Source organism: Patagioenas fasciata, chromosome 4 (assembly GCF_037038585.1).
Source record: "Patagioenas fasciata isolate bPatFas1 chromosome 4, bPatFas1.hap1, whole genome shotgun sequence".
Classification (NCBI taxonomy): Eukaryota; Metazoa; Chordata; class Aves; order Columbiformes; family Columbidae; genus Patagioenas; species Patagioenas fasciata.
This window is the reverse complement of record NC_092523.1, coordinates 38,406,326-38,421,600: the sequence shown is the minus strand read 5'-3', so window position 1 is coordinate 38,421,600 and position 15,275 is coordinate 38,406,326. Positions and strand designations below refer to the sequence as shown.

Genomic DNA, 15,275 nt, shown 5'->3' with positions numbered 1-15,275 from the left:
TTATGCTTGTAATAACATTTTATGTAAAACTTCTCAAAGGATTTATTTATCAACATTAATCTACAAATATCAATCTAGTACTACTCTGGTCAGATTACTAACATTTCAGGTGGGGCCTTTTAAGTTTAAAATTATTGAACTTTATTACATTATGGCAACACCTAAAGACTTTTTATTTTTTTTTTTCTTAAGAGACTGAAACAAAGGTTTGGAAGCCATTTAAAAACACTCTACCTTAAAGCACACATTTTATTTATAAAGAAACTCCTAACATTTCCATCAAGGCCCACTACAGGTCTTGTCTGAAAGGCCAAATGTTAGTATCTTTCATTCTTTTAACTCTAATATTGTCTTCATCTATTTCTATATCAATTTTGGGCTTCTGAACCCTTCCAAAGGTCTTTCAAGGTATACTGCTTATTCCTTTTTTATTTTCATCATCACAGAATCACAGAATGTTAGGGACTGGAAGGGACCTTGAAAGATCATCTAGTCCAATCCCCCTGCTGGAGCAGGAACACTTAGATGCAGTTACACAGAAATGTGTCCAGGCTGGTTTTGAATGTCTCCAGAGTAGGAGACTCCACAACCCCCCTGGGCAGCCTGTTCCAGTGCTCTGATATCCTCACTGAGAAGAAGTTTCTTCTCAAATTTAAGTGGAACATCTTGTGTTCCAGTATGAACCCATTGCCCCTTGTCCTACCGTTGGTTGTCACCGAGAAGAGCCTGGCTCCATTCTTGTGACACTCACCCTTTATATATTTGTAAACATTAATAACATCACCCCTCAGTCTCCTCTTCTCCAAGCTAAAGAGCCCCAGCTCCCTCAGCCTTTCCTCATAAGGGAGATGTTCTATTCCCTTAATCATTTTTGTTGCCCTGCACTGGACTACCATCATCCCTATAAAACTATTAAGAGGAAAGAACATATTGTCACCTCTTTAACTGCAGAAAAAGCTTTTTATAAATTTATATTGCTGTTTTTTCAAGAATTTGTATAAATTAATAATTTTAAATGTAGTCACTGCTTTTTTCTAAGCATTCACATCTCTTACTTACGAAACATCTTATTTCTAAAATAGCTTATTCATGAAATTGACATAAAAATGTCAAAATTACCATGAAGAATTAAATTCTCACACATCGAATTGAGGATTGCATCTGCCTTAGGGTAGCTGGAATACTTTTTTCCCTGTAAGAATATAGTTAAAAGTATAATTAGGTCCTATTAATGCTGGATTTTCATGCCTATGACTAGTATGTTGTTAAGCCTCTAAGAAATACAAAGTTTTCTACTATTAACAGAGACATTTCAATGCTACAGATTAAATAAGCAAGCAAGACTAAATTTACTTACATGTTTATCTGTGAATAAAAGCCTAGTGTATTGAATAATAATGTATTCAAATTACAACTCTGTAACTCACTCCTCCTAATGTAAGAATACTAAGCAAGGTAGTCTGTAGTTACTACATAAATGAGAATAACTCTTACAATATTAGAATAATGAACTTCAAATTCATGTTGAACATTATTTCATTTTTCTTTAATAAACCTTATTGATTAAGTACTAATGTATATTAAGCAGGAAATATAGTGAGATACTTTGCCAGATGTTAAAATTTACTTCCATATTTAACAATGATTATGAAGGAAAATTATTTCCTCTGTTAGTGACTTCGATTGTCAGGTGAGTTATTTTATCTGACACTTAGTACACACACGCACTTTTAACAATAGGCAACAATAAACATGATGAAAGCTATGACTATTCTGGTCTGAAGGAACATGTAAAAATCCAATCTGAACATCAGATTTGGAACAAAGAGTAAAAATGAAAATATATTCCCAAAGGAAATAGAGATTGACCTCTGCCTATCAGGTTTTCTTTAAGAATCAAGCTTTGCAAAGCCAGGTTTTGTATGAAGAATATCAGCCAGCAAGTGTCTGCTACTTCTTACTTATAAGGTCAAATTTAAAAGCTGTTTCCAACTTACAAAATGTATTGTAATGCAAGAGTTCTATAAGACTAAACAGAGTACTAACTACATTAAAAGATCTAACTGAAGGTTCAAGTATGGCTCATGCTTACCACTTCATTTACATTAAAGAACAGAAAATAACTCTTCAGCTTTATTTACAAGTGCAAAATATTGAGATTTCCTCATTTTAATTTTAACCAACTTTCTAACAACAGTCAATTAAGAAACTGGACAACTGTTCTTGTTTAGAGATAGATAAAAAGATTTAGAAGACCAAAACTGCAAAGGATGCCAGCAATGCTTTGACTATTTTACTGTTGGTTTATTTCTTAATATGAAATAAAAATCACTTTCACCTAGCGTATAGAAGCCTACTAACTCAGAGTCTGCCAGTTCCCAAAAGTTACTGAAGTAAGAGGAAGCAATTCAGCCTCTCATGGCTGAAGCAGAGGCTGTGTGCATATAGTAGTGATAGCATCCTAGACTCCTTATGAATTTCTTCTAAAACTCTGCTTAGAACTTTCCTTTACTGGCATGCTGAGGAAAAAATGAAAAAGCTTTAATAATAGGCTGCCTGTGCACTTAAATCACTAATGCAAATCAAATACTAACTCAATATTTATTTTCTAGTATTCAGCTACTTCTCTTCACAATAATCTATATTTTTTGCTGTCCTACCAGTGGAACCTTATCTATTTTTGTTAGGTATACTACAGCCAATAAAGCTTAAGTAAAATTAGCTCCTTCTCATGTTTGATGTGATACAAACACAAATGCTCCATCCATGTTCAAGAGTTTATTTTATAAAGGAATTTTAACTACAAAATGAAGTTATGGATGAACCATAAAAAAGGCATATTTATCTACAATTTAGTGCAAATCATATAAGTATGTCTTGCTGTGCTACCAAATGTCTCTTTCTTCCAAAGGAGATACGTGGTGAGAATAATCCTAAATTCCACTGTGCCAAGTCCTGCACAAAGAGAAAAAATTACAGCACCTGCACTCTGAAAAGTCTTCTATTGGGATGAATGGCTGGGGTTGGGGACATGGTTGCAGTCTCAGTGTTTTCATGGAGAGAAGACCTGTCCTGCGGAAGCTGGACTGATATATGTTTCCACATAGCAAAGCTGTTTGACGTCATTGTCTTTCAATCACCGGCAGTTGAAATCCATCACTGACACATGCAAATTTATTCATGAGATTTTCAAAATTAGCATGCATCCCTAAAGACATCAGTGAACCTTCTGCTTCTAAGTGGAGCTGATCATTTTTGAAAAATAAACCAATCAAATAAATTACAGGCTTTGGTTATCCTAGGTTTTCCAGACAACAAATTTGCAATCAAAGCTTTCAGTATGATACACTTCTAGGCATGTCGCATAGTGCTAGTATTACAGAAATTGTGAACAAGTTGATATTTCTGAGATGTGATGACTTTTTACTTTGTTAGAATATATTTTAGTGTTCACATGTAACTTACATTTCAGCCAGATTTTCTACATACTTTCAGTTCTTGGACAGTGACAGACAGCTGAGTAGCAAATACCTTTGAAACGTTCTCCCCATCTCTATCAACTTGCAAGCAAAGGAAATATATCAAGGAAAAAAAGGGGGGAAAACAAGTGTTCCAATACTATAAAAGAGAAAATTAATACAGTTTATTCTTACTTTCATTTTTTACAGCTTTACATATGAAAACTGCTGGACAGCAGCCTTATCTCAATGTACCATGTTAAGGGTACTGATGCCAAGAAAAAAAAAAACACACACAAACACACTTTTCAAGCTCAATAGAAAGAAAACTGGGGAGGAAGGGGGGAAGGAAAGTAAGGAGGGAAGGAGAGAGAGAGGGGAGTTGTCCATTTATGCTTTCTAATCATTTCTTTGAACTATACAGTTTCTAGTAATTCGTTATTTTCAGAAAACAGATGTAATATATTTCCCTGCTGATAATTTTACAAGATATAGCCACAAACAAATCGTGTTAAACGCTAAAATGTACAGGGATAATGTAAGGCAGAAGGTCATTGTTTGGAACGACAGTGGTAAGAATTATGTTTACACTTGTTAATATACTATCACATAAAATTCTCTAAAATAACAAGCCTTCCAAATGTGCAAGCCTCTTACTAAAGCTATCTTTATTGTATTTATTAAATGCATCAATATGAAACTATTCACTTCCATCATGGCTGCAAGCAAGACGTAATGCTGTTCAGTGGGAGGTTCAAAGCATCTGGTGTGAAGAGCACAGGAGCTGATAAGCAGTGACAATTTATACTCCCATCGATTTTGTGGAAAGCAGAGGAGAAAGAAATAAAGAAACAGTTCCAGTCGAGGTGGCAGGAGGACAAAAATCAGAATATATTATAGTTGCTGGGATACTATGGTTAGAAAAGCTAGTCCAGATGACCTGGAACTATACTATGGGTATCAATTAAACACTTAAACAGAATATTCTAAATGAAAGGAAAAATGAACCAGCCAAACAAAAAGCAACAAACAAAACCAAACAAAGAAACAAAAAATCCAACCCACACACCAGGAACTATGAAAGAGAAGTATCAAATCACACTAGTAACAGCCCATATTTTTCAAATGTGAAGTCCAAACCTTAGAGAGACCCACGATTTCATAATCATCCCTATACTACAATTCCAAAATCTGCATTCAAGCACTCAAAATAAATTAAAAAATGAAAACATTTTTTCATTTTCCTCCTGAATTGCAAATTTTCTTCAAAGTCTAAATACATTTTTAAGGTTCTTGTAATCCAAAGTGTGAACACAACAGGTTGAAGTGACAGGTTTACAGGTATGGTCACAACAGCTAAGCAGCATCCCCTTCCACAGCATTGAGGAAAAATACATGTAATTTGCAAGCTCTTATAATTCTCTTGTCACTGTCTGTGGTGACAGCTGGGAACCACTAAAGGGAAAAAAGGTTGAACACATGGCATTGTAAATGGGGGGTGGGAGGTAAGTAGTGTTAGCTGTTGTAATCACACTATTAATCACACAATTTTGAGTGGTGATTGGTCATTCAGCTGCTTATCATATGAACAATGAAGACACAGTTTATCAATGTTCTTTTAATATATAAAATAATTCACTTTTTTCTGATTTATTCTCTCTAATAAGGATTTAAAGATTTGCATTTCCCACTGTTCCTTCAGTCAATATCATTCAGTAACAACGAAGTATATTGATTCAGTGGTCAAACAGTTTAACTCACTTGTTTTAAGCAGGAAAAAAAATGTGTTTCAGACTTTAAAAAAACTAATATCATCAATTTCTGAATGTAAAACACACTAATTAATAAAGGCATTGACTTTACATTTAGGAAAAAAAAAAAGAAACAAAACAAAACAAAACTGTCTTGTACTTTCTCATTATTTCTGCCATTTGCAAATAATAAAATTCAACTGAAGAAACTGCTGAAATCACCAACCAGATACTAATCTATTTATCTATAAACATAAGTATGTATACACACAGAGAGGGCACATATATATACCCCTTTAGTCTTCTCCTGACCACCTACTCTGCATCTAAATCCAGTCAAGACCATAAACAATACAAAGCTGCATTCTGTCTAAATGGGTCACTTATAATGAGAAAGAGTGACATTTACATGTAGAACACAGATTGATCAGGGAGTGGAAAAAGAATATGGCATCAGTGCAGAAAAATATGCCTTTACAGGCAACTTATATTAAATTATTTGGCAAGTTCCTAAATCCTCCTCAAAAATGGAAGTGAATTAAAAATAAATGCAAAATGAAAAATATACATTATGTAATGTGGCAAATATTCACTAAGATTACACTTTCTGCTTGCAATAAAGTAAAAGGAAGAAACCTTGATTCCTTTCACTACTGTAATGTCACTTGTACAGAATAACGCTTAAGTGAAAAAACTAAAATCACTATATTTCTTAGAGATCCACAAATTAATAAACAATCTGCAATAATATCCAGTTGCACCTTTAAGTGCTAATACATCCCATCATGTTCAGTTATTTTCAATTTGACCAGAAACAGTGTAACAGAAATGCTCTACACTTGCTGTGTACATCTTGCTAAAGCAATTTCAGCTGCAACGTGCAAACGAATTTTGGCAAAATGCAAATCTGCACAATGCAAATATGAGAACTATAGCAAGGCTGCTTCAACACTTTGCAAAGCAGAAGTGGAAAAAAAGCACAGGGAAATTTCAATACTGCCTAAATAATTAAAAAAATACACCCCATGTCTTTGTTCAGGCTGGACTCTCATTCAAGGTGTAAATACTGGCTATACTGTTAGATATCCAACTGCAACTGGCTCCAAATATTGTGTGAGTAGCTCTCTCATAGTTCACACTGGACTCCCTTGACCCAGCTAGACAAGCGTGAAAACATGAAATAAATGAAATGTTAACAAAGACTGGTTGGGAAGCAGGCTGCATTAAATGCTTGTAATATTATTAGTATAGATGTAAAATCTGTTATTTAGGTTCTTTTAATGCTAGATATCAGATGACAGTCACGATATTAATGCTAGGTGCTATTGCAGAGAGATAAATGAAGTAAATGGTATGAAAGAAAAAAAAATCTTTCCCCATCTGCCACATAAGGATATTCAGTAACATTACAGCATGCTGCTAAAGCAAACAAGGAACTGCAAAATAATAATCTCATTGCAAAAAAAAGAAAGCAATTTTATCACAATACCTTTCTGTGTTTGTCCCTCTTCCATATTCTCTTCCATGGCTACCTTTCTTCACTAGAAACAGCTACAGAGAATTAATCAAAAGCTTCAGTCAGATGCAGGAAAAAGTGTGGATTTTTTTTCCCTGGGAAGCTCCAACAGCAGAGGCTTAGGCAAGTCCTCAGAGCTTAGCTAAGGCTCCCTCACTCTCCTTGTTTGCTTGGAGACAGGCTGTCAAGTGTAATTTCATTCAAATTACTCTTCCGTGAAGATTACCAATTTTTCTTCTCAAAGCTGTCCATTGTGTACCACTGTAAGCAGGTATTCAAATGAACAGCCTGTGAATTTTGGGGGAAAATTTGGTCTGAGCCCTTATGGCAATGACACGGATTCATAAGCCTCACTTTGCACATAAAATGGAGAAAAGAAATTGAGGTTTGTATTGAAAACTGTGTTTTAAATTGGAAACAGGCTGTACTGAAAACAGATGGAGGGGTGTCCTCCTAACGGGAAGCAGACCACCAACCCATAATTCCCCCTATTTGCTACTGAAGTGGGAAAGCCCAGATGCCTGTGGGTTCTTTATGCTGTATTCCTTCTCTCTCTCTCCCTCCTGCCCCCCCTTTCCCCCTCCTTCTGTATCAGCACATATAAGAATAATATGATTCTTCATTTCCCTCCTTCTCGTATATCTGTATCATCTGGAACTAACAACAGATATACACTATTACCCCTATAATATTCTCAAAAACAGATTTAAAACAGTACTATTTTGTATGCAACTGTGTATTCATAGACACATACAAGCACAATTTCATACATTACATTAATAACTGCAAATTATATGCACCCTACACATTATCTGTCAGTGCCACAGCAAACAGGAATTTAGGAGCAGTTCGGAGTTTTAAATCAGTACTTGCATCATTTTTTTTTCTGATTGCTGCTATCCAAAATGGACTGTACACTTGAAATCCCTATGAAAAGAAACAGTGACTATCTTAAAATGGTGAAGCAGCACATGTGGGTATGTATGTGAGGAAGCATGTACAAACATGCATACTGTTAGGAATTTACTCAGGAAAAGCATAGGTTAAATACATTGTGAGGGCACCTACTCGTTTGGGGAGCTCTGCAGTCTGATTTGGAATGCAAATTGGACGCTGCAGTCTAGCAATAAATCACCATCTTTGTACCTTGGTCTACAGAGTAGAATGTAACATCATTTTAAGACTCATAATTTCACCAAAAGTGAAATTGGAACAAGCCAAATTTTTCTTTACAGTTTTCACTTCTCATCCTTCTAGGGAAAACAGTGACTGAAGCTTATTTATGTTTACATATAAATTATCACTAGCTCATCCATTTATTTTATGATATCTAAACAGATTGATCTAGTGCTGCCGTCTAAGTCCCCGAAACAAGAATAAAGTTGGTTTGAGTTTGTTTTGTTTGTCTGGTCAGCTTTCTTTTGTTTGTTTGGGGTTTTTTGGTGTTTTGTTTTTTTGTTTGGTTTGTTGGGGTTTTTTTTATGCTGTTGTTGTCTCTCTCGTGTTTGGGGGGGTGCTGGTTTTTGGGGTTGTATGTTTTTTAAAAACACAGTTTGTATATAAATCTTTTCAAATCTGGTTCATACCAGGATATATTATAAATGAAGTTAAATTTTTATATATAATTGAATAACTGAATGCACATTTATTTAGTTACCAATGTACTTCCTACTCCTTTTTTCCTTTTTAATTCACCTTTCTAGGACTCTATTTTCTGGAATAACTGAAAAACAATAATCAGTTTTTTTAGTTCTCAGATCTAGTTGATTGTTTCCAAATCAACCCATCGAGACTGCCTACAGACATGGAAGTGCTGTGACATCATAGCATCTAAGTGTCTTCCATCTTTCTAGGAATTATTCCTTCAGTCAGAATTTTTTTTAAAGGAATATTTCTTTTAAAACAAGATTTCCTGTGTAAGTCTCCTCTGTAATACTTTTTTTTCAAAGCATTTTCTTACAGAAGCATTAATAAATCTTCATATTTTAAAAAGTGTCTGGCAAATATTTTACTTAGTGTGATAATTGCTTCTAAGCTTTTTTTTTTTTTTTTTCTTGATAGCACCAAATATGTGAGGTAACCAACCTCTTTGACAGGGATATTTGCAACAAAGGAATCCATAGGTTGCTGCAATACCAAATGACCTCATTCCTTGAAACAATCATGCAAACTTTGTTTCAAATATAAAAAGTACCTAAAAAAAAAAAAAAAAAAAAGAGACTGGAAGGAGATAGCTGGGAGAGGATAAAGATTGTGTAATAAGGAGTGCCAAAAGAAAGCTGAATAAGAAACTTGTTCAGTAAAGGGAGGGGGCCACAAAGAAAGTAGACTCAGAAGAAAGCAAGGGCACAGTATACAATGTGTAGTTAAGCTGTGGAAATTGTTACAGAAGGGCCTTGTAGAGGGGAGGAAAACAAAACAAAAAAGCAGCAAGGAGAATCTGAATCACAGTGAGTCATGGATATGAAGATGTACCTCTGAATCAGGAGTTCCCAAGCTCCAAATTATTGAAGAGTCAGGAATACTTAGTGTAAAAGTTTTATTTTCTTGTTATATTACTTCTGCTTTTGGACACAAACATATGAGATGTTGAGCTGAGCATATCCTTGGCCTAGTCCCTACTATGGTCATTTTCACATCAGGTTCACACAAGCCTTCATTTTAATGACAGGACTTCTAACTTCCTAAAAAGCCTACACTCTTATGTCAAAGGTTAAGATGAAATCACAGTAACTGGTGAAGCAAAATACAGCATTGCCAAACAATGGCTTTGAGCTTTCCCCTGACCCCTCGCAATAATTTATTTTTCTGCATAGATATTCTTGCCATAAAGGTACTAACAGGTACTCCCGCTAAACACCAACTTCTCCAAACTACACAAGTGTCAAAGCTCCTTCTTAAGAGGATGCTGATTAGTTTCAGGTGCTATTAACTAGCCATTAATTCACAGCTCCTGTGTGAGCATGTGCAAGAGAGGATATGAGAGAGAATTTATGTCAGCTTCTGCCATGTTTAACTGCATTTTATTAGCATATTAATATTGAGACAGAAATCTGCCTCCTAGATGGTTCTTAAAAAACTACTCCAAGATGAAATTATGAATAGGTGTTATCCCTAAAATCAAACAACAGGAAAGGTATGCAAGTATTAAGAAGAGTAATAAACAAAATCAGAAAGTGCCAACTTTATGTGATTTTTCCAAGCAGCAACCATAGGGGCTTTCTTTCTTCTGCATACTGTGAATCTTATTTACCACCAGTTATGCACAAGCTCCTTCTGTTAAAGGAATACCCAGAAACTACCCAAGCTGTGAACCTGCCCTTTCTGAGCACACTTCTGCCACAGAAAAAAAACTATTTTAGTAGGAACTACATGTGATTGTCTAAAAGTCCCTGATGAGATGAGATGAGATTATTGGTGCAAGTGATCATTGGACAACCACACCGTTTGTAAATGGCAAGGCAAGACAGAACATCCAACTGTATAATGAGACTAAATAAACAGTTAATCAAGAGAATAATTAGAAGTTGATAACATTAACAGATCCCCTGGTGTCCATTATGATATTATGAAATGTAGTTGAGCACTTGCAGCTTTAAACAGCAGGACACCAGACTTTTACTCCCAGTTTTGTGTGGTCTTCAAATCAGTTTACCACTCCATCCTTCCATCCTATTGATTTTCAACTACATAATAACGATAACGTTGTGGTACAACGATGTCTTGATACGTAATTTAAAAGTACAATGTTATTAATGTTGCTAATACTACTACCTCAATAAATGAGCAAAAAAAATCAAAAGCCAGTTTGAATTACCTCAGCTATGTTGCAATACTTTGCTTAGGACTGCATGAACAAGATGTGATGGACCTGGGGAATGAAGCAATACCTGTTCTTTGTGTTTCAGGGAAATTCACATTAGACTAATGCCCATCAGGTCTCACAGACTGACTGCCCTTTAGGGGCTGGGGCAGTATAAGGTGCACTCCTTGAAAGCATGTTCTGGTTTCATTATAAGAATAACCATCTCTGTTCTTAGAGAATATTCTACAATATAAACCAACATACAGCAGGTGGGAAACTGGGACATTGACTTCAAAAGCTCACTCCTGAACTCACCAGAACACTAATACAGATGCAAATGTAGTAATTATTTTATGAAAATTAGGCAGATTATGGAAATCTGTAAAATGTTCACAGAAAAAAAAAAAGGAAAACTGGATGCTCAAATTTGATATTTAGAGTGCTCCATTATTAATATTTCTATTTTATATTCAAAACAGAAATACAACTATAAAATGATGGCACAGGGCACAAGATATTTCATTTTTGGAATATACCGAAAGAGTACGGTTAGAGGAAGCACTGAGAAGCTTTAAGACTTCCACAGTGTGTCTAATTGCCTGTTCTGGGATGTGCATTTCTTATTTACAGCTTCACAAGATACTTATCAAAACTAACAAACAGCACATGGTCCATTTTAGAGTTTAACTCATGCAGGCCATTCACACAAGTGTCCAGGGAAATGAGAAATGCTTAATGACATGAAAAATTATCCAAATTAGTGGTGAAATGAAACGTTAAGAGAGGAAGGAAGGAAGCAGAAGGTAAAATGTAACATTGATAGAATATTGTTGCTCATCCCATTGATGGGATTGTGTATAGTTCTACTAATTCCCCAAAATTATGTTTCTGGGGAAATTACATTATTCTAAAGGAACAAAGTACCAGTTTAGAACAGGTAGTTATCAAAGAAATAGCAGGATGGTCATTTAACAAAGACATTTCAGAATAAGACTTCACATGATACAAGTGAGTCTACTAGTACTTAAAATAAATATTTCCATTCTGACTAATACAATCAATCATTGTTTGTTAAACAGAGGTAAAAAGAAAAAGTTATTTGCAAACACAAGAATACTAACAAAGAGTTTTGAAAGGTTATTCTAATCCTATTTGTGCTCAAGTCTGGACATTGCATTTGACAAAAGTATAATAGACATCCTTTCTTTAACAACCTTAATTTATTCTCATTTCTTTGTACAAGCTTCTAGAATCTAACATTTCTAGCAACAGGGATTTTCTTGAAGAGGAGACTACGAAGGGTGAAAGAGACTTCCTTGCATATAGCATTATTAGGTTCTATACTAATAACCACTAACATAATTCTCATGTTCAGAAAAATTAACCCCTTTGTGAAATTTTCATCGGGTTAAAATGATTTATTCACTGAGAAAATCTTTCACCACTGTGTATGATATCCAGCCTTAAAACACAACATATAAGAATTTGTTCCTCTTGGTACTCAAATGTATTTAATTCATGCAGTTTCAATCCAGAGAACATAGTAAAAACTGACTAATAGGACTCCTGATTCAGAATACCAATCTTAATAAACATCCAGACTATTATCTGTAGCCATTGTAAGTATTATCCATAACTTAAAACCTTTAGTCTGGCTGGATATGTTTCATAATTATTATCAGTAAAGTTTTACTTTTGAAAATAAATAAATAAAGCTTTCCTAATGAAAAGGCGTTAACATTGCCAATACCATCCACCTGAAATTCTGAAGAACTTGAAACATTTTTATAACTATAAATAAGAAAATTATGCCTTTTTTAACTGGCCAGGAGTAAATTGATACCTTTGGGAACAAAAGTAATTGGCCACATTCCCAAAGGGTACTGTTACTCATTCAGTAAGCTTTAACTCTGAAAAGATACTAACTGGTGGAGGGAATCATGGAAGACAGTCTGCTGAACATGAATGCCAGACAGTAAAAGTCAAGGAGATCCCTAATACCACATTTATACATGAGGGATTCTAAACTGTATGGCTAGATGCTCCACATGGACACTCTAAGTCTCAGCTCTAAGCCTGTGAGTATGTTTAAAGCCCAATGGCAGCTGGCTGTTCGCATCCCCTTTCAAAATTGGAGGCCATGGCATAAACACAACATTGTGGTCATCCAAGTGAACTCTCTTCCCCCCAGATAGTATTGTGGGTAGTAGACATATTGATAAATACCCATACTGATGTGTATTGGATGTCATGAGAAAAAAGAACATTTCACATGGCAGTATACACACACACACACACACACACACACACAGTTCTAGTGGCCCTACTTTTAGGACTATCTCCAGGGCTCTTCTCCAACCTCAACCACACTGTGATTGTATTCTGAGATTTCCTGATGGTGTAACTACTATTGAAATATTCTATATAGTTTTTGGCGCCATAAAGGCAAAGATGCTGATGAAAAATGGACGTACTTCAAAAGATGGCCACAGACATGGTTAAGGAAAACATCCTTTCAATTAAAAATACTCAAAGTGATTAGTCTGGTAAATTTAACAAAAGAGTTAAGAAGCAACTATATTACATCAAAGTATTTACAAGAAAACAAATCTAATCGAAAGCTGTTTGAGTTAGTTAGTATTGCTGGAATTTGAAACTAGACAAATTCAGAACATAAATGTTGTTCAAATTTTTCTTCAAAACACTAGAGAAATTCAGCAAGATTGGATTCTTGAACACACAAAATAAATTAAATCTCTGACATTTTCCTAGTTATACTATGGTTTAATTAGGTCATAGGAATTCTCTGATTAATTCCTGCACTCTCCAGGAGTTTGGACTAGATGACCACACTAGTCTCTTCTGTTTTTTTAATCACTTAATTAATTAAAGCTGTAATTATGTTTGCTTAAGATTTCATATCTTAATGTGCTCTGAGATTTCCTTGACTTATGTGGTCTTTGTACACCAAAATGTTCATTCAAATAGCTTCAAAATTTAGACGTCTGATATATGTAAGAATTAGTTAAAGCCAAGACCTTTGCTTTTTCTTTCCACCAGTGTTTTGGAATAAGTTGCTGACACACAGTGATTAAAGATGTTGTTTACCCCACATGTACCAGTATGCACATCACACTGTCTGCTGATGCTCCATTAGCGGTAACAGTCTGTTAAAGCATTCAAGTTTCTATTTGGCTCTCTAGTGTCTCTCTCCAGTGTCCAAAGTTTGAGAGATTTCTGAAAGCACCTTTTGATGATTTCAAAAGGCTGTACTTGTTCTAACCTTTCCCTTGACAAGGACACGCAAGTCCCTTGACGTCATTTACCTCTAAGCTAGGAGCTGAGAAGGCAGCAGAGCAGGGAACAACATGCAACACACACACAACATACAAATAAAGTAACAAGAACAGATAAACATAACAGTAGGAAAAATAAGCGGCAGGGAGGAAGATAAAAACCCACAGAGAAGAGTGCACCTTTTTTTCTAAATGGTCCTATCAGTCACATCTTGCTTCTACTTAGTGAGAAAGAAGAGTGACCATTCCCATTGGGAAATAGCAGCTTGACATAGGAGGTGCTGCTTCACGTGGAAAGAAAGCATCATATTTTTACAGTTGAACTTATGCCCCCTCACTTCTATCACAAAATTTAAAGCAGCATTAAAACAAGGTCAGCTATTTATTACCCACATCCCACCTACAAGATTCAGATGAAAGAGTTGATTTACACTTAGTGATGGGGTATCTCTATAAACTTATCCATTTCTTCTGCCTGCCAATTCAGGTTCTAAAGTTTCTCCACATGAATCACAACACAGAATAGCCAAGTTACTGCACATGGACAGCACACAAACCACAGAACAGCAAGCGACCCAATAGACTACCTGCAATAACCAAGTTGTGCTCTCTCCATTGCTCTACAAATTGTAGTTTAGACATGGTCTTTGTTCACACATTATTTGGCACAGCTTTGCAGTTAAGTCTTTCAGATATCACAAGCCATAAGAAGAATAATCAGGAATTACTAATGCTTGGCTTTCCATACTATGGAGTGAAAAGTGATATGAAATAAAATGAAACCAAAATAAAACTGTAGGAATTAAAGATGACAGGTTTTAAAACAGAAGTCCATGGGAAAAATTCTGATGACCTTACATAGAGCTGAAGGTGTTATTTACTCTCAACAGAAACTCAGAAAACACAGACATTAAAAGTGTTGTGGTTTTTTAATCTGTTGCTTTTCAGAACTGTAAAATTAATAGATTGCTATATACACTTAAAAAAAATATATAATGAATTTTGAGACTGTCTATTTTATATTAATGATTTTCTCATGAGAAGAGCAGCACATTACAGCTTCTCATAAACCACATAGAAATATTAATGAAAATTATGCATCTAAGACCATCCATGCATCATGAAGTACACGGGAGGCACAGGCAGGATGCTGAGGAGGTCATTTTGCTTCAGAGAATTTTCACGTTAGCTAAGGTAGAATATTATGGAAGATTCAGCTAGCTGAGCTTTATGGAATATATATGAAGTTAAAGAAAGAAAAGAAAAAAAAGGATACAACAAACCAGATGTCCTAGAATGGCAGTAAATATTTGGTTGCTAATGAGTTCAGATGTCCCACTGCGGACTCTTTTCTTCAAGGTCTGGTTAGGGAGCTACAGTAGATTCTTTGTGTAGATGCCAGCTACATTTTTGCTTCCCCTGGCCTTTTCTCTAACTGCATTCATTTTA

At 35.2% G+C, this 15,275-nt stretch overlaps 1 protein-coding gene across 1 annotated transcript in view; it reads right to left on the bottom strand.

Annotated features, from left to right (window-relative positions):
* GPM6A (glycoprotein M6A) overlaps positions 1 to 7,249 on the bottom strand; it is a 113,287-nt gene extending 106,038 nt beyond the window's left edge. Inside the window, exon 1 of the mRNA XM_065837630.2 lies at positions 6,699 to 7,249. Within this exon, the coding sequence (XP_065693702.1) occupies positions 6,699 to 6,735 (37 nt within the window). The 5' untranslated portion in view covers positions 6,736 to 7,249. The remainder of the gene's footprint in view (positions 1 to 6,698) is intronic.
* Between the last annotated feature and the right edge of the window lie 8,026 nt (positions 7,250 to 15,275).